Consider the following 19,348-nt stretch of genomic DNA (forward strand, 5'->3'; position numbering starts at 1 on the left):
CATACTACTCATGTGGCAAATGACCTGCATGCATTATGGCATGGTATGCAGTCTACAAGTCGTGCACTGGTAATGCACATGCAGTGTAACCCAGGCTCGCCTCGACCTGAGCCCTGCCTGAACCTGTATCCAGATACAGTACATGGCAAGGAATGTACGACTGTCATGTATTCTCGATTGTAAGTAAGTTACAGTAACTACTTACTCCGCGGCTATATTCATGCATTGCAGCCAGTCAGAGGCCAAACCAAGCCTTTAACGGATGGTCATAGAAGAGATATGTGTGCATATCATCAAGAGTACATTACATAAACCGGGTTTATGTACTCTTGATATTATGCATACTGTATGCACACATGTATCATGTGTATTGCCGTAATTCGTCAGGCCAGCATCAGTTGTCCCGGTGACGGGATTAGCGGACCAGCACCTGCAATGCGGCATGCTTTTTCTTCTTCATATTGTCGCACAATGCTCAGTACTTGTGTGGTGAAGAAGCAACCACATGGAAAAGCATTCCAGACTTCAATGCAACATGACCTGAAGCTAAGAGAATGCCACCAAAGCTTTATACCCGGCATTGTTGCAGCTGAAACAGTCCACAACCGACTGAGTATATCACCAGCGCACCACATCCCTGACCACTGCCCTGGCCCTCTGGAGCTTCTCCTTTTCAGAGCAGCTGAAGCAAGGCGACATGCTATACAGCCCATCTGGCCTAGGTACATGTACTTAATACTAGTAACAGTTCCGATACATGCCGGTGTTATGTTAGCCGGGTATACACACACACACCATTAAGTTTGACGCCCATTGCCGGAGGCGGTGCTACAGCAGAAGCCATAGGAAATTGTGCTGGGATTGCACCATTCAACAGCTTGCAAGGCTGAAGAATTGACCGCCACCATTCAGCCCGGTCTACACCACACAGCTATGAAGTGGTTTTTTCTGGCCAGTGAATCCCTACTTTTTGGTCTTTTTTTCACACACACACACACACCTTGCTGTGTAGAACAGCTGACAGCATTTCAACGCGCATTACCGAACACGTCAACGTTAGTGCTACACCATGATACACACATAGCACAAGCTCAAGCAGACAGGCACCCTGCACACCAGCATCAACAACACTACTCCCAAGGCTAAGAACACTACTCCCAAGGCTAAGAGAATCTGGAGTCTAGCAACATAGCAAGAACTTATTTTTTTATTTAATCTTAAACGAAGCACACAGAGTCAAAGCAAGCTTCTAAGAAAGCAAAGAATACAGTGCGCCAAAAAACAAAAGCACAGCCAAGACGGGAGCAAAACCTGCAGCATGTGACGGATGGGTCAATGTACAATTCTTTTCACAAAAGTGCAGGCCTCGCACAGAATTGGTTAGTGCAGACATGAAGGAATAACGTGAGGCATGGCGAAAGCAGCTTGTTCGGTAAGGACTGAAACTGAATGAGAAAAAAGCTGATACTAAATCTAAAACTAGTAGCCAGTGGTACACAAGATTGGCGATATATTAAGACCAGCGTCAAAAGGCTTCATTGAAATTTACAAGACGGAGTAATGTACACGCACAGAGGAGGGTGATGTGCTACAATGACACGGAGGCAGGGTTCGAGACAGGGAAGAACATGGGAGGCAGGATTGGAGAGAGGGACGAGTACATGGAGGCAGGATTCGAAACAAGGGGGGGGGGGGAAGAGAGAGAGAGAGAGAGAGAGAGAGAGAGAGAGAGAGAGAGAAAGAAAGGGGAGAGAGCACATGGAAGCAGAAGAGCACTGAGGGAATACGCACACACCATGTACATATGTCAATGCAGGCAGCAGAGGAGGGTGTTGATGCTGAATGATTTCGTCTCAAGTGCAAATTCAAATGAATACGCCTGCACCTAATGTCTGTACAAACACACACACACTATGCACAAGCCACTAGGCCCAGAATAAAGGTGATCACTGCGGTGCATATCCAGTAGCGGCAGCAGCGGGTGTGGGATAGCCGGCAGCAGCAGCAGGGTTAGCAGCTGTGCTCCACTGAGCATTGTAAGCAGCAGATGCTGCCGATGGATCAGCCACGCCACTGGAAGCTTGGGCAGCGTGGCCTGCAGTAGGATAGCCGCCTGTGGACTGTGGTGCGGCTGCAGCTCCTGCTTGTGCTGGCACACCAGCAGTATGTGCAGCAGGAGCACCGGCAGCAGGTGCAGCCTGTGCATATTGGCCTGTATTGCTACCCGCAGTAGCGCCCGCAGCAGCCATTTGACCATAGCCTGCCGCGCCTTGGGCAGGAGCAGCGGCACCATTATACGCAGCTGCACCAGCCGCAGCCTGAGCAGGTACTGCGTTATAACCAGCTGCCGCCTGGTAAGCGTAATGACCTTGAGCTACAGCGGTACCTTGCACACCATTACCAGCAGCTTGAGTAGCCTGGTTGTATGGATCACTCGGGTTTCCAACCATCTGATTGGCCGTTGCCTGACCAACAGTAGCTGGGTTCACTGATGTTCCATAACCTGCTGCTTGATAGGCCTGTTGGGCGGCCGGAGCCTGAGCTTGCTGGCCCGCATACTGTCCCTGCGGTGTAGCTTGTTGTGTGGGTACAGGGTTATATTGCTGTTGCCCATACTGTGCCTGTGGGTTGTAACCTTGCTGCTGCTGCTGTTGTTGCTGAGATGGCTGCTGCTGTTGCTGCTGGGGTGGCTGCTGCTGATACTGTCCATTAGCAGCACCATATTGCTGCTGCTGATACTGATTACCGTAAGCATCATATCCTGGGTATTGTTGTGGCTGCTGCTGCTGATACTGATCTGGCATATGGCCAGCTTGTGGCACTTGTTGATTCCATTGCTGTTGGTGATATTGCTGCTGCTGGTGATGCTGCTGTTGTGACGGGTCCATCATTCCCGATGCATCGTGTCCCATATTGTATGGAGGTGCACCCTGACCAGCTGGTGGTTTAGTAGTGCGACGCTCTGCTTTCTTTACTTCCACCGGTTTGCCATTCAATTCAAAATGTTGTATTCCTAATACTTTGTCCACAGTTTCCATGAACGTGAAGTTAACAAATCCAAATCCTCTACTACGTCCAGTCTCCCGGTCAACCATGAGGACTGCACTTTCCACTGGGCCATACTGGTTGAAGAATTGCTGTAAATCTTCCTTTGTGGTGCCATTGGGCACACCACCCACAAACACTTGCTTCTCGTTGGTCTTCTTAGGTCCTTGGGGTCGAGGGCCAGCACCAGGACCACCGAACCCGCCTCCGTGTCCACCAAACTGACCCTGACCCTGCCCCTGACCGGGTGGGCCACGTTGGAACCCACCAGGACCACTAGGGCCACCAGGACCACCAGGTCCCCGCGGTGTGCGAATAGTGGCCCTCTTGGCGTCCACAACCTTGCCATCCACATTATGAGGAGCAGCAGCAATCAGCTTATCTATAGTCTCATCCTCTGCGAACGAGACGAATGCAAATCCACGGGCAGTTCCTGTCTCCACATTTTTAGACATGAAAACATCTGTAACTTCTCCAAAACGCTCAAAGTACGCTCTAAGAGAGTCATTGTTACTGCTGTGAGAAAGTCCACCAACAAATATTTTCTTCCGCTCGAACGGAGCACTTTGAGCCATTGTAGATGTTCAGAGCGCCGAATATCGTATACTAGTACGTAGTGAAAGATCAACTCAATTCAAGGCAAAGACTTCACAACAGAAAATAGAAATAAAACAAGAAAAACTTACAAGCACTTCAGTTAGTTCAGCATGCACCCGCACCTGCTGCATGCTGCAAAGCTGCTTGCATGATCATAATGAGCGCCAGCGCCATTTTCATCTTTTACTGACTTCTTTTTACTAGCGAAATCTACGAAAACAGAATGAAAAGTAATTAGTTAGAAAAAATCAAAACATGACATCATCAGATATAGATCGACAAGCGCGCGCTTGATATCATCAAGAGTACATGGGTTACATGTATGTACTCTTGATATCATGATGAGCGCGGATCCCGCCCGGTGTTACCACAACTGAACTACTGTAAAAGCAGAAATTTTCGGTAGTGTAATATTCTCGGTATTCGCCAAAATCGGCGGTTTGGTAGAGGGAAATTTTCGGTAAAACCCGTTCTCCAGGTAAGTGTACTACAGTCTACATGTATACAGTATCGGTTGTACCGAAATTTTCGGTGCGTTTTATTATCGGTAAAAATTGTCGGCACCGAAGTTAGTTACCGAAAATAAAACACCACCGAAAATTTCTGCTTTTACAGTAACTTCATGCGAGGGAAGTTAGTTTTATTTATTTATTCAACATCTCCTGGCCCGTCCGAAGACTGCCAATAAACATGAGAGGTCAGGTGATAGCCAACCCTTTAGCATTCCGATTCCCAACCTGCTCGTATTGGAAAAACCCTAATAAAAGCAAGAGTCCATAACCCCCCCACGTCGGCCCCTCTCTTGATAAAAGTTCATATATGTCACGTGCCTGTTGTCAGATCGTTGCTAGCATTTGGCCAATCAGAGCAGCACCGTACCAGGGCATTATCAGACGATAATGCCCGGGTACGGCGTACCCATATGGCCATGCCCATCAGGAATGACCCCAGGCGTACTACGTACGCTGGTGCACTGCCAAATATGCACCAAGACATGCCTTTTGGGCAGTGATCAGGTGATCTGGTACATAATTGGCAGTACTCCAGCGCACTAAGCTTATAAGGGGGTGATTATATGTGCAGCTCCAGCCCGGGCTGGTCGACAGGCGGGCCAGCCCGCCTGCAACGGGATCTCGGGGTTATACACAAATCCACACAAAACCTGTGGTGCGTTTACATGGCAAGCGGGCTGGCCCGGCGAGGCGGGATCCCGCCTCGAGGCGAGGTATATTATGTATCCGATTGCAACGACCAGGAGGCTGAAAGTAGTGGCTGCAAATGACCGATATCCGTCACTTGCAGCTCTGCATCGGAGGCCTGTAGCTGGCCTGAAGAGTTGTAAAATTACTCCTTCGTAGCCGGGCGAGTCAGAGCGAGGGCGATTCACGGCTTGGTCAAAAACTGTCGGCCTGGAACGTAAACGTCGATCTGCCGACACAGTTCACCTGGTTCACACGCCTGACCTCGACCTGGCATGCTGCCTTGCGTGAAAGGAACATTTTTCGGAAAGCAAGCTTCTTCTCCAAAATTCGAAATTTCCTTCCAAAAATGCCGTCGTCCTTGACCTCGAAGCTGAATGTTGTTAAGATAGAAAATTAGCGAAGATGTAGCCGACCCATTCTGGCAAGCCGTGTGCCTTCTGGATATGCAGTTGTTCGCCATGGTCAACAATCTTCTTCTCCTTCGTTCGTACTTTCACTTTCCTGACAACGAATACCAGCGGCACCCATGCTCAGGTTAGTGTTTATTTGTCTGTCTATGCACATACGTGTAATACAATGTACTGTTCGTGCTGCAGGCACTGGCCGATCATGGAAATAGAGGAAGCAGCCAGCTTTCTTTGAATTCTCGTGCTTTCAACAAAAATATTGTACACACTTTCCTTGGCTTCTCTTTCCCACCGCCACCATGCATGCACAATCGAGCTTGCTTTAATGCCCTGCAGTGCAGAATGCTCCCACCACCGCAACTACCAGCACCGCCACCACCACCAGCAGCAGCAGCACCACCACCATGACCACCACCACCACCACCACCACCGTGACCACCACCACCACCACCACCACCACTGTGACCACCACCACCACCGTGACCACCACCACCACCACCACCACCACCACCGTGACCACCACCACCACCGTTACCACCACCACCACTGTGACCACCACCACCACCGTGACCACCACTACCACCGTAACCACCACCACCACCGTGACCACCACTACCACCGTAACCACCACCACCACCGTGACCACCACCACCACCGTGACCACCACCACCACCACCACCACCACCGTGACCACCACCACCACCGTTACCACCACCACCACTGTGACCACCACCACCACCGTGACCACCACTACCACCGTAACCACCACCACCACCGTGACCACCACCACCACCGTGACCACCACTACCACCGTGACCACCACCACCACCACCGTGACCACCACCACCACCGTGAACACCACCACCACCGTGACCACAACCACCACCGTGACCACCACCACCGCCGTGACCACCACCACCGCCGTGACCACCACCACTGCCGTGACCACCACCACCACTGTGACCACCACCACCACCGTGACCACCACCACCACCACCGTGACCACCACCACCACCACCACCGTGACCACCACCACCACCGTGACCACCACCACCGCCGTGACCACCACCACCGCCGTGACCACCACCACCGCCGTGACCACCACCACTGCCGTGACCACCACCACCACCGTGACCACCACCACCACCGTGACCACCACCACCACCGTGACCACCACCACCACCACCGTGACCACCACCACCACCACCGTGACCACCACTATAGAAGCATTGTCCTGCACGGCTGCAAGAGAAAATAATAGTATGCCAGTGCTGTAATGCCCTGCAGTGCAGTATGCTCCCGCCACTACCACCACCACCACCACCACCACTATGGAAGCATTGTCACGCCCTATTCATCGATCCACAAGAGAAAATATGCCAGTGACTTACTAGCACCTCCATGCTGCATGTGGACCTGGACACAGCACTGTTCCCTCTGCAGGAATAGGGGCGGGGGTATTTCATTGTCCCTGCCTGAAGTAATAATGACTACATGACATGATGCCCAGCTAACTTTGCCAGTAACGAACGACCCTTGATCGGGCATGAGAAAAGTGTTGCTATTTGGGAGTTGTCGTCATTCACAGGGTTGAAAATATACGGCTATATTGTTACTAGGTCTGAAGATAGTGTCACTATCCGTGGGTTGTTATACCCGTGGTTGACTGCAGATACGTTTGGATTATTCTATGAGTATATGAAGGGTATATGTTCAATATTTTCCCGAGGACGTAGCACGAGGAAATTATGGGGAATGCAGTACATGTATACAATGGTGCAATCCATTTCTCCCAGGGCACTTTCCCAAGACTCCTCCCAATATTCATTCTTGGCGCGACCCATGTGAACTGAGCGGGGTGTATCGTTGAATATACCCCTCTCAGAACGTCTACTGATTGGCTGAAATCGCCCAAATCATACCGTGCCATGGATCAATGCATGTCAGGGAGTCGTAGCACCCAAGGAAACAACACGAGATCATGATACCCAAAATGATGTACTGTAAAAGCAGAAATTTTCAGTGGTGTTTTATTTTCGGTAACTTCAGTGCCGACAATTTTTACCGCAAAAATGCACCAGTACTAGCACCCTTACCTGGAAAGCGGGTATTACCGACAATTATTATTTCCCTCCACCGAACCGCCGATTTTGGAGAATTCCGAAAATATTACACCACCGAAAATTTCTGCTTTTACAGTACACAGATTGGATCCATGGAGATTCTACATGATCCGTGGTTTATGCAACTCGTGATCGCGGACTTGACCCACTGGCCCCAAGCATGGGTCAGTCAAGCGATGCTATATGCCAACATGTTTGTATCGCACTTGCCCCTAAGGCAGTAAGGGCAACTGTCACTGGCAGCCCGGGGTTGAACCCACATTATTAATTTGTGAAATTTTCTAGGGTGACACGAAAAGCTTCACGCACTAGGTGGTCACTCTCTATTCATGTATACCACTCTGCCAATAGTGCATAGCACTCTCTTTTGAGCTGCCCGGCTGGCCCTTGTTATGATTTAGGCTGAAAGTCTACCGTGCCGTCTCCCTTATGCTATGACTCCATAATGCATAACTTATGTACAGAAGAAAAAATCACGGGGCTCCGTTGATGAAATTCTGTTTTGTCAAGTGGGCCTTTTTTGATTATTGTGAATGGCGTGTAGTGCCGTAGTACAGTTCCTTTTGCTACATAACGTTTGCAGAAGTCACGTTTCAGCAATTGAACTACTTCGTAGGAAGATCTATGTCTCTGATCTTGTCATTTGGCCCGGCTGGTGCTGTGCATTAACAACCATTGTCAGGCACCCTCGAAAGACCAACAGCGATGAGTTCATGACCCAAGCATTATTTGGGCCGTTAAGTTGACTAAACGGGAGTGTAGCAAGCTTTGATCGGCGTACTTCCTTCCGTACGTAGTGAAATGTTGTCCGAGCTGGATAGATTCTATCTCCTGAGTGTAGCAAGCTTTGATTGGCGTACTTCCTTCCGTACGTAGTGAAATGATGTCCGAGCTGGATAGATTAATTCTATCTCCTGCGGTTTAGTACAAAAGTTTCACACCTAATACTGTAGATTCGACGTCTCCAAGAAAAACCTCCATGGAGACTGGAAACTATAGCAGATCATAAATGACGCAGCAGCTCAGCTGATTTCCCAGCTCGTGTCTAGGTTCATGTACTTTGGTCAACGTGTTGTGGCAGACTCCATGTACAAAGCTGCATACTCTTGGGGTTATTGATTCTTGCTGATAATTCCATCAACGTTATTGCATAGATATGAACATCATAATAATTGAATGTTGGCAAGACCCAACAAGGTGTCCCTAATGACTTACATCAGATCTTCACAAAATGCACATACTGTAAGACATGATTGTATATAACGAGGAAGCAAATCTAACGTTTTAACGGATGACATTTCTTCGTTATAATAAGATCCGTTGAGTCCGTACTGCTTCATATATGCTGTGTGTGGATATGGCAGAATACTGCAAGATCGTTAACATATCTTCTCGTTAACCTATGAATTTTGGACAATCGTTAAATTTGCGACTCGTTATAATAACATGTCTTACAGTTCATCTTGAAAAGCCATATTTTGGTTTCACATACACGTCTCATTTCTATCACAGAGATCAGCAGCCATGGGCCATTGGTGGCAATACTGGTAGGAGTCGCCTGAGGCTAAGCCAATAATTTCCGTTCTATACCCAATATACATGCCCGAACTGGGCACAAATCTTTCCCATTCCTTGGTGCTGACCCCTTTGATGCGCCCCCGAATCCCTTAGCATTATTAGTACCTCCAATTCATTTCGTCATCAGCTCACCGCATGCTCAGTACTGTGTTGTAAAGTATGCAAATTTTCGGTGCTTTTAAATTGCAGCCTCCCCAGGGCAAAAGCACATCTCGGCCACATTGAAATTTCAGCCTGTACTGCTGATGCCTGCATACACTGTCACATTGAACCTTGCAAAACAAATTTTAGGCTACAAATGCCCAGTAAATAAAAGGGGAGAAGGCACTGAACGAAGTGTCAACCTACGAATACAACCTCAGGGCAACAACGTGCTCTTTCTCTTTCTGCTTGTGTAAGCAGAAAGAGCACATTGTTGCACTGAGGTTGTATTCGTAGGTTGACAGTTCGTTCAGTGCCTTCTCACCTTTGGTTACGTAATCTTGTTACCTTTTGCGTTTCCTCTAGTAAATAAAAGGGGGTTGTCAAATGACAATCGCTCTATTCAGTTGCTATTCACTCTTGGCGCATGCGCTGGACGAAAAATTCTTTTATTAGTGATGTCGAAAAAGTATGCGGTTGTCAGTTGACAAACCCCCTTTTATTTGCAATTCAGTTGCGTGATGCCCACCACTTTCCGAATTAAAATGCACAGGCCGACAATAGCCGAAAATAAAATATGTGCCGAATATGCAGTACCTTGCGCACTCTGTTAGAAGACATTGGGGCTACTGGGAATGAATGCCCAAGTAAAATGATGAAGTACAGTAATACAATACTACAGGGAGTGCATTTGGCATGAATGCACCAAGCCAACTCTCCTATACAAACAGTATAGTGTTGCTGCCAAAAATATGATCAGCTAAAGTTGCCTTTTTGCATTATTATGGTTGAACTTTTTTTTCCTGTAGCCCCGTTCCCATGGTGTGGATTTAATCACGAAATTCGTTAGCAAGACTAAGAGGTTTTATGTGAGCTTACTATTATTCTACCTGCACTTGCTTTTATCTTTTTTGTGCAGGACTCTGAGAAGCTGGAGGGACCCCACAAACTTCAAGCATTGAGGATACAACTTTTAACCAAGAACCAGGCAACATGATGTGCATGTATCACATTCGCTGTGATTGCATCGTTTCAGGGTACACTGACAACATACTAGTACTTGTAGCTAGTCCTTGATTAGCAGCAGTGGCCTGAATTATTGCCTGGTCGCTATTCGTATAATCCTTTGGTGCTTACTCATCGCCTTGTTCTGTCTCTAAAATGGAGTATGGGTGTTCCGAGGCTTGTAATATTTGCTCAAGCCGCGCATTGGCATTGGTGCATGTCGTAAATGCCAGCCACTGCTGCCTAGCTCAACATGTTTTGTATGATGTAGAATGCGCTCTGTGTATCTACAATCGAGTGACCTGCTTGTGTGGGCTAACTGTAACTACGCCAACAGTTGCACTAGTATGTGCACTGTGCTGGCACAGTGTATCATACTCAGTCTTGTCACTTCTCCCACGTTTACTGTATTGTTTAATTCACTGTACACCTCTTGCCCAGCTCCTCTAAGGCCACACAGAATTAGTTTGTTGTTTTGGGCCACTACACTCAGCTCAGGGTGGTGTAAGGTTGGTCTGCTTCTCTCTTCCTTCTCTTCGACGTGTCCAGCCAATCATTCATGTCAAGCTGTGCATAACTTAGATCACTGTATATACAGTCACCTGGCTGGAAACGTCCATGGCTGCAAAATCACATCTTTCTTGAGGGACCCCATTTTATAGAGTGGACGGCATTCACTTTCCTGATAGACTCACCTCAGATGTTGGTATTGTACCCATCCCTGATTTGTACATGCACCACTTTTTTGGCAACTCCGAACAGTGAGAATGTCTGCTGTGGATAGTTCTCATGCTTTAAACTCATTCCTAAATTGAATGTAAACAAGTACGGTATAATACCACCAAAATGTAGTTCATTACAAGTCGTCGATTATGATTCTTTGTTGAGACGAAAGCTTCGGGACCTGGGAGTACTTGTGGGCTCTGATGGTCTGCACTCCTCTTTGCATGGAGTCATCTCCAGGGGTTATGGCGATCGAGTGCATGTATGTTCGGATAAGGGCGTGGGAAAACACTCATCTAAAACATACTCATTTCCTCATGCATACTTTCATTTCTCATTCTTTTTGGCACACACTCCAGCTCCTCGAAATTATCATGGGATGCATGTTGATGACAGCCTGCTGCCATGCAGCCTGAGCAGTTTGGACAATCAAGTCAATCAATCATTCGGATAATCGGCAATCTATAATAAGACTATATTACTAGAGTTGTAGTAGCTGTATTTCATGTGCAGTGCTACACGGGCACCGAAGAACGTGTTGACCAAGAATGGCCAGCCTGAAATGCTACCGTACTTCCCCACATATAAGCGCATGCGCTTATAAGCGAAAATTTGCTGCAAAAAAGATCTTTGGCTGGGTAAACATGTTCGGGTAGAAGCCCATGCGCTTATATGCGCAATACAGGTTTGTCTGTGTCCTAAACAATGGTGTCATCACACCACTTAGTGGTATATTTCGCTCCCGCCTTTTCACCAATAGTGTTCACATATAAGCACATGCGCTTATAATTGAGGGGTGCGCTTATATTCGGACATAAAGACATGCGCTTATATGTGCGGAAGTACGGTAAGAACGCCACCGCCTAAAGTTTAAAAGAATGGGGGTGTTGGTTATCCGGCAGCTTTCGGGATACATATGATGCTAACATGTTTGTTTCTAAGAACATGCTATAAGAGCACAGCCGGACAGCTGAAAAATAAGAACACCCCGGGCTAACCTCTTGGACACAACGTTCTTGGACGCTCGACTCTACTGTAGTATGGAAGAACGCTCTTCGGCAGGGACGTTACATTTTAGAAATCATGCGTACAAGATGCCAGCTCTTCTCTTATGACAAGCTTTTATCCCAAAGGTGGAGTGCAATGTCATTATGACATGCATTTGAAACCGTGATCACTAAAATCCTGCGCTAAATTCTAAGATTTAGAACTATAAGTGATGTTGCACACCCAAGAACGTCGTTCCGAGGGCCTAGGTCGGGGGCGTTCTTGGAAGAACATCATGCTGGATTGTAGATAAACTATTATAACCCACATGTGTGTGATAACAAAAGCTGCGGTACAGTGCGGAGAAACTAGTATAACATACTAATATCACCAGTAGGTTTTCTAAACTTCTTGGTCTATACCGGAGAATACCGTAAAAGCCCGTGTATAGGCCCCCGGGCGTGTAGAATAGCAGCCTCGATTTCCTGGGTGTATACAAGGGCACGGGCGTTATTTTGGAACCGGGCGTATACTTGGAATAGGGATAGCCGTAAGTATTGGGTATCAGTACCTGTACATGTACTGGTGTTTCCGGCATACCTGGGTATGGGCGCTATTTTGAAACAAAAGTGTTGTCTTCCCCTGACTGGGCGTGTACACGGAGGGTGGGCGTATGCAGGGCCTTTTACGGTATTCCAGCGAGGGAATCCAGAGCAAGTGCTATGGAAATGGACTAGCGAGAGCTCACAATAGCCAGACAGACCCACGGGTCCTTTCTTGAACCGAACAATAATCATCTATGGCATTCAACGTGCAGTTTGGGAAGCCATGCAGTCCTGGGACAAATATCCAAATGCATTCTTGTCTCTAGACCAAACAACGATTGTTATCATACTTGACAAATTCCAACTCTACGACCACCATGCCAGCTCAAGCAAAAAGAAGCAAAGGAAGCCAGAGATTTCAACTTGCGTAGCCATTCAGGGAGGAGCACGAAGGCTGTTTTAACATTACATGATTCGACTGTGCACGCACTTTCCAAAAGTGTACTTATCACATACCACGTGAACTCTTAGGCTGTTTCCAGTGCGATATACTTACATGTGCACGCCCTTGCCGCACATTCACACTCCAGTACAAAACATAATAATGCAAATGTGTAATGCACACAATGGGACATTCTACGCTTGAAAGCAGATCAGCATTCGAACGTTTTCAGTGCCTTCAGGCTGCAACAGCATATTGCAAGAGGGCTCAATGGCCCAACCCAACATCTTCCAGTGAACACCATCGGCCATGGCAGTACAGATCATCTGACATCACTCACACCACCCACATAGAAGAGAAGCAATGTTGATACTTCATAGTTAACACGTTACAAATACTTCTGAGAGTGCATATAGGCAGTACACAAGGTTCAGGATGCATTGATCCATTCTTCTGCTTCAACTACCTTAGCTGCTCATTTGATCTATGGCTATGCATGCTGTCATCAGTGAGCCACATCATTGCGAAAGACTGATGACGGAGAGATCATTGCGCGTGTGTAGTCGCAATACTATCAGAGAAATACGTTTGGCAAATATTGGAATACTGTGGACAAAATTGTACACAATAACCTGCCTTGAAGCAAATCTCAGAAAGACAGCGCTGTGCAGACGCATGTCAGCCGCTTCAGATTCAGGCACTTCGTGAGATCCAATATTCTTCCAACTGTACTGTTCAGCCTTCGGTGATCCACAGAGACAGACAAACAATCTGTTCCGTCCTTCCACATGAGAAACAGAGAGTGAACATGTTCCAGTTCATTCCAGTATGAAGGTGGCGGATACAGACAATGAAAGTCAGCGTTGGGCCAACATGACCAGCTTTCAGACATGGGTTCTCAGAGACCTTCACTCATGATAATGGTATTCACCCTTGGCTACAATCCTGCAAAACACGTGAAAAGATTGCAGCAAAACAAACTGAATGTTATAATGAAGCAATTTAGGAAAACTAAGCATATCGTATTTGTAGTACAGTGAAGCTAAGATACAACACCCAGCAGGCAGGCAAACTTGCTAATATCCGATGAATTAGCATGCCTGACCATGGCACACCGGGTAAAAAATCATGCAACCCGCATAACGTTTCCACCAGTATTGATAATCTATCGTAACGTTATTATCAAACTACATAACTACTAAGAATGTGCAACTACTAACATAAGGTACGAACGGCTTCGAAATCAAATGATTATGAGCAAGCGCGCATATATTTCTACATGTGCCATGTAGATAGAGTGTTTCATCAGGTTCAGTAGGCATGGATCCACAGTTTATTGTTCTGCTTCACCTACCGTAGCTGTGATGTACAAGTTTTGATCTCTGGCTACGCATGATGGTATTAGTGAGCCCAATGGCCCACAAAAACCGAAGTGATGAAACTTTCTGCCATGGGCAGAGGGATCATCGAGTTGCCCACTCTTGGTTATGTACTTATGTCAATACCAACTATCAGTGCACAAGTACTGCTACGCCCTCACTATGATCCATTGCAATAATATCACCAGGCACATGCATGCTACTGCACTCATTAAACCAAGAGTCGCAAATAGGAAAATCTTTGCTGTAAACCACAGCTATAAGGCGCTTTGAGTCCAGTTTTGTGGGAAAGTTGCACTGCCCGATGCACAATACCACATAGAGCGAAATTCTTTTTTTCACATAGCGTGAAGTGTCTCTCGAGAAATGCAATGCACAATGCATAGCACATCGCAGAAAAATCTTGCATTGCACCTGCAGTCTAAAACTTCTTGCCAGCCAGAGCTCTTGAGTCACATGCACCAGCATGCAGGAAGTGATGCCCATCACGTGTCACCCAACCTAGAAGTGGAGCTGGACTCAATTTCCCGTGATACGCCTGTGATGGAGCTGCAACAACCAGCGATGCAAGTTTGCAGTCCAATTACTGTAATTTCACAAATGTTAAGTGTACTTTTATTTTCGGTACTTTCGGTGCGTCTGTTTCATACCTAAAATTTCAATACACCGAACAAACCCTAACACATAATCCGATAGAGAACTGCTTCTCTGTACCTAAATTATCTGTTCACCTAACCTGGCCTTTTGCTCTCATACCGAAAATATTGAGCACCTAAAATTTCTGAAATTAGAGTATGTGAAACTGGCCCGCTATGTTGCTGAGAACGTACTCAAGGCAACATTTGAGAAATTACCTTTCGAAAAAATGTTCGGTACAAACCTGGCTGGATATTGTTTAAACTTTACGGTACTGTGTGAAGAAAACAACTATTTTATTGCATAGACTAAGGAGCTATCCAGCATTATCGATAATTTTCACGAAATGAAAGAAGGATCCTCCTCCACCCACCCCCCACCCCCCTGTATTGATGTCTGTAATATCAATATTTTCGAAACGAAACTTCCCTTGACCCACCCACAAACGAAACTTTTTCTCTCCGTGTAAAAGATCGACAATTATGGACCCGGCATTATTGATAATTTTCACGAAATGAACAGTTTAGTTATGAGTAACTTGTGACCGTCCCCCACCCCCACCCCTCAACGAAAAATAGCTGGAATGGACTAGTGTTTCAGCTATCAATATTTTTCATTACGAAACCCTTCTTGACCCACCCGCCCATGAACGATTTTTTTCTCGTTTCGTGTTAAAGATAGATAATTATGGACGGCCCCTAACGTGCCAGGTTCAAATGAATGGATCGTAGAAGATTGTTTGTGATATCACACGATCAGAACAGGTGACAACCAACACTACATGGCTGTATACTTGATGTGCTGCATTTGCTGCGTGCAGCGCAGGGAGTTGTAGTATCTAGGTAGACGGCACAGGCGACTGTAAAGCTAAATGACATGGGGTTCGACCCAGGGGTTCCTGTTTCAGCCACCCTGGGGCACCATTGGGCAGATCTGTACACGCTCGTACACGGCATTGCTAATCTGGGCCGTTCTCAGGGTCAGTAGGTTAAGGCCGTGATCGCGGGTTGCACAAATCACGGAGAACCTCCAAATCCAGACCCAAAATTCTATAAAGTATTGTGTAGTCTCCCTACAGTGTAGGTGCTATGACTCCCTGGTGCGATGTACCTGCTGGCAAATAGACAAATTGCAACCAGGCCATAATTCGGATAGAGCAGACGATCCTGTCCTGGACCCTGTTCCACATTCAAAAGTGTATCTAGACTCATATAGTGAGGGAGGAATATTGTGGTACTGACTCCGATTTTCATGCGCTAAGAAATTATCAAGTATACCGTAAAAGCCCGTGTATAGGCCCCGGGCGTATAGAATAGCAGCCTCGATTTCCTGGGCGTATACAAGAGCACGGGCGTTATTTTGGAACCGGGTGTATACTTGGAATAGGGATAGCAGCAAAGTATTGGGTATCAGTACCTGTACATGTACTGGTGTTGCCGGCATACCTGGGCGTATACATGGGCATGGGCGCTATTTTGAAACAAACGTGTTGACTTTCCCTGACTGGGCGTGTACACGGAGGGTGGGCGTAATTTCGAGTGGGCGTATACAGGGGCTTTTACGGTATGTAACTGTAAGTGATAATCACTCAAAGTACGAAGCTAACAGTAATATTCACTGGTTTGAGGGAAAGACACAAACGGGAAAGGTCTGAAGAAAAAATTGACTGTCACCACCAGGATTCGAACCAGGGACCTTCGCTTGAGGCCAGCGATGCTCTAATCACTGAGCTAACGTGTAGCCGTCATCCCAGCCGAGATCGTTCAAGATTTTCAGTTCAGACTTCGTAATGCACACTAACAGTATCAGCTAATGGTATATGTTATGTACTCTTTTTTGATTGTATATGCAAGCTCTACCTTGTGATGTTGAGCACTCTTCGTTTGGTGGGGGCACTCCAATCGTCTAATGTGAACCACAGTCCACCTACAGTTCTACATTTGCAACGTTGTCCAATGTGCATCGAAACGCATTGTGCATAACTGTTACAGCAGAGTGTAGATTATCCGCACTCCTCGGGCGCACGCTTTCTCCAGGGGGTTCGGATGGGGAAAAATTCGGATAAGGGAGCAATCACACATCCATCTAAGACTTGCACATTCCTTCACGTTTCCATCATTTCTTCACAGGAATTAGACACACTCTAGCTCCTCAATATGACTCTACGGTGATACATTGTTGCTCCAACCTGTTGCAAACCATCTTGTGCACCGCTTGAATGGTGCTTGGGGTTGTCCCTTCAATTCAATGGAAACTGGCATGGATAAGTGATTGTTCGGATTATCCGCACTCTACTGCATTCATATTCACGCTTTCGGTACAGTCTGGAACAGGAGATCCTAGTTCGACTCAGACTGCCCTTTCCATAATACGTTTCCCATGTACTCGCAGTTCTTTTATCGGAACATCTTTTCTTCCCAACCTCAAATCCTGTGCAACACCGGTTGGCTTTCCTCAGTTTCCTGAGTGGTGTTACCTCTCGATAGAAGCATGAGTGGCCATTCAATGTCATATTATAGTAAAAAATGTCCATAACTATCGGAGAAAGGATCGGATGTGGCTAACTAATTTGAAACTGTCCACCTCTCCTGACTGCGCTCTAGGCCCACATTTACCACACCATACCGAGGAAGTTCGTTCTTGGATAGATGCTCTACATCCTCCAGACATCTATCCAAGAACAAACTTCCTCGCTATGGTGTGGTGAATGTGAACCAAGAGTGCAGTGTGGAGGGGTGGACACTGTTGCAAATAATTTTACTACAATGTGCTAAGCAGAACAGAGGCACTAGCACCTGGGTGGAAACTATTCTGAATTTTGAATGCCAGGGAAGGCTGAAGGATACCCATGAAACCACTGCCAAAGCAAACACAAATTTGAAAAGCAGTGCATGCATGCGCATGGTGGCGGTGGGAAAAAGGAGCCAAGGAAAGTGTGTACATATTTTTCTTGACTGGATGAGAATTCAAAGAAAGCTGGCTGATTCCTCTATTTCCATGATCGGCCAGTGCCTGCAGCACGAACAGTGCATTGTATTACATGTATGTGCATAGACAGACAAATAAACACTAACCTGAGCATGGGTACCGCTTGTATTCGTGGTCAGGAAAGTGAAAGTACGAACGAAGGAGAAGAAGATTGTTGACCATGGCGAACAACTGCATATCCAGAGGGCACACGGCTTGCCAGAATGGGTCGGCTACATCTTCGCTAATTTTCTATCCTAACAACATTCAGCTTCGAGGTCAAGGACGACGGCATTTTTTGGAAGGAAATTTCGAATTTTGGAGAAGAAGCTTGCTTTCCGAAAAATGTTCCTTTCACGCAAGGCAGCATGCCAGGTCGAGGTCAGGCGTGTGAACCAGGTGAACTGTGTCGGCAGATCGACGTTTACGTTCCAGGCCGACAGTTTTTTGGCCAAGCCGTGAATCGCCCTCGCTCTGACTCGCCCGGCTACGAAGGAGTAATTTTACAACTCTTCAGGCCAGCTACAGGCCTCTGATGCAGAGCTGCAAGTGACGGATATCGGTCATTTGCAGCCACTATTTTCAGCCTCCTGGTCGTTGCAATCTGATACATAATATACCTCTCGAGGCACCCGGGATCCCGGCTAGGCGGGCCAGAAAAAGCACATATAAACAGACCAGCCCGGGCCAGAGTTGTATTATTATGGTATCGAAACTGCGTTCATACTACAAAATAGGTACTTTTACCTCTTGAGGGAAGTTGTAAAGAGGATTCCCGATATTGTCTTGAAAATCCAGGAAGCTTTTTGTACAGCAACAAGAAGGACGTGCAATGAGCACTGTTTATTTGTCGACATGCATGATTTACATTAAAATGGAAGGGGAACTACTTGCAAAATACTTTGATATGGAGAGCTAAAAATGTGAAAAACAGGAAAAAGAAACGAGGTGATACAACACACCAAACATGTGTCACAGCGCGAAAAGAAATCAGCAGAAGAATACATTGTGTGAGAAAAAAAGTTTTTATGTTTATAACCTGAGTTACAGTGAGTATGGCTTGCAGCCCTGCGTCTCAGCCCGGGGCAGCACATTACAGTCGTAGTGTGAGGTATATTATGTATCCGATTGCAACGACCAGGAGGCTGAAAGTAGTGGCTGCAAATGACCGATATCCGTCACTTGCAGCTCTGCATCGGAGGCCTGTAGCTGGCCTGAAGAGTTGTAAAATTACTCCTTCGTAGCCGGGCGAGTCAGAGCGAGGGCGATTCACGGCTTGGTCAAAAACTGTCGGCCTGGAACGTAAACGTCGATCTGCCGACACAGTTCACCTGGTTCACACGTCATGACCTGGCATGCTGCCTTGCGTGAAAGGAACATTTTTCGGAAAGCAAGCTTCTTCTCCAAAATTCGAAATTTCCTTCCAAAAATGCCGTCGTCCTTGACCTCGAAGCTGAATGTTGTTAGGATAGAAAATTAGCGAAGATGTAGCCGACCCATTCTGGCAAGCCGTGTGCCTTCTGGATATGCAGTTGTTCGCCATGGTCAACAATCTTCTTCTCCTTCGTTCG

General features: G+C 46.8%; 2 protein-coding genes across 2 annotated transcripts; both read right to left on the minus strand.

Annotated features, from left to right (window-relative positions):
* Window positions 1-1,172: 1,172 nt before the first annotated feature.
* LOC135816128 (heterogeneous nuclear ribonucleoprotein 27C-like) lies at window positions 1,173-3,772 on the minus strand. Its single transcript, XM_065329508.1, has one exon. It carries the CDS (start codon window positions 3,618-3,620, stop codon window positions 1,947-1,949), a length of 1,674 nt encoding a protein of 557 aa, XP_065185580.1. The 5' UTR covers window positions 3,621-3,772; the 3' UTR covers window positions 1,173-1,946.
* Window positions 3,773-5,673: 1,901 nt separating this feature from the next.
* On the minus strand, window positions 5,674-8,849 carry LOC135813567 (uncharacterized; the record flags this gene model as incomplete). Its single annotated transcript, XM_065326658.1, has 2 exons — window positions 8,830-8,849; window positions 5,674-6,493 (listed from the first exon to the last, which is right to left on the minus strand). Coding segments are annotated over exons 1-2 (840 nt in total), but the record flags the coding sequence as incomplete, so codon positions are not given.
* Between the last annotated feature and the right edge of the window lie 10,499 nt (window positions 8,850-19,348).

Source organism: Sycon ciliatum, chromosome 4 (assembly GCF_964019385.1).
Source record: "Sycon ciliatum chromosome 4, ocSycCili1.1, whole genome shotgun sequence".
Taxonomy (NCBI): Eukaryota; Metazoa; Porifera; class Calcarea; order Leucosolenida; family Sycettidae; genus Sycon; species Sycon ciliatum.

What these genes read in the sequence shown, in the direction of transcription:
- LOC135816128 (XM_065329508.1), bottom strand. Translation starts at nt 3,620, where the DNA reads ATGGCTCAAAGTGCTCCGTTCGAGCGGAAGAAAATATTTGTTGGTGGA.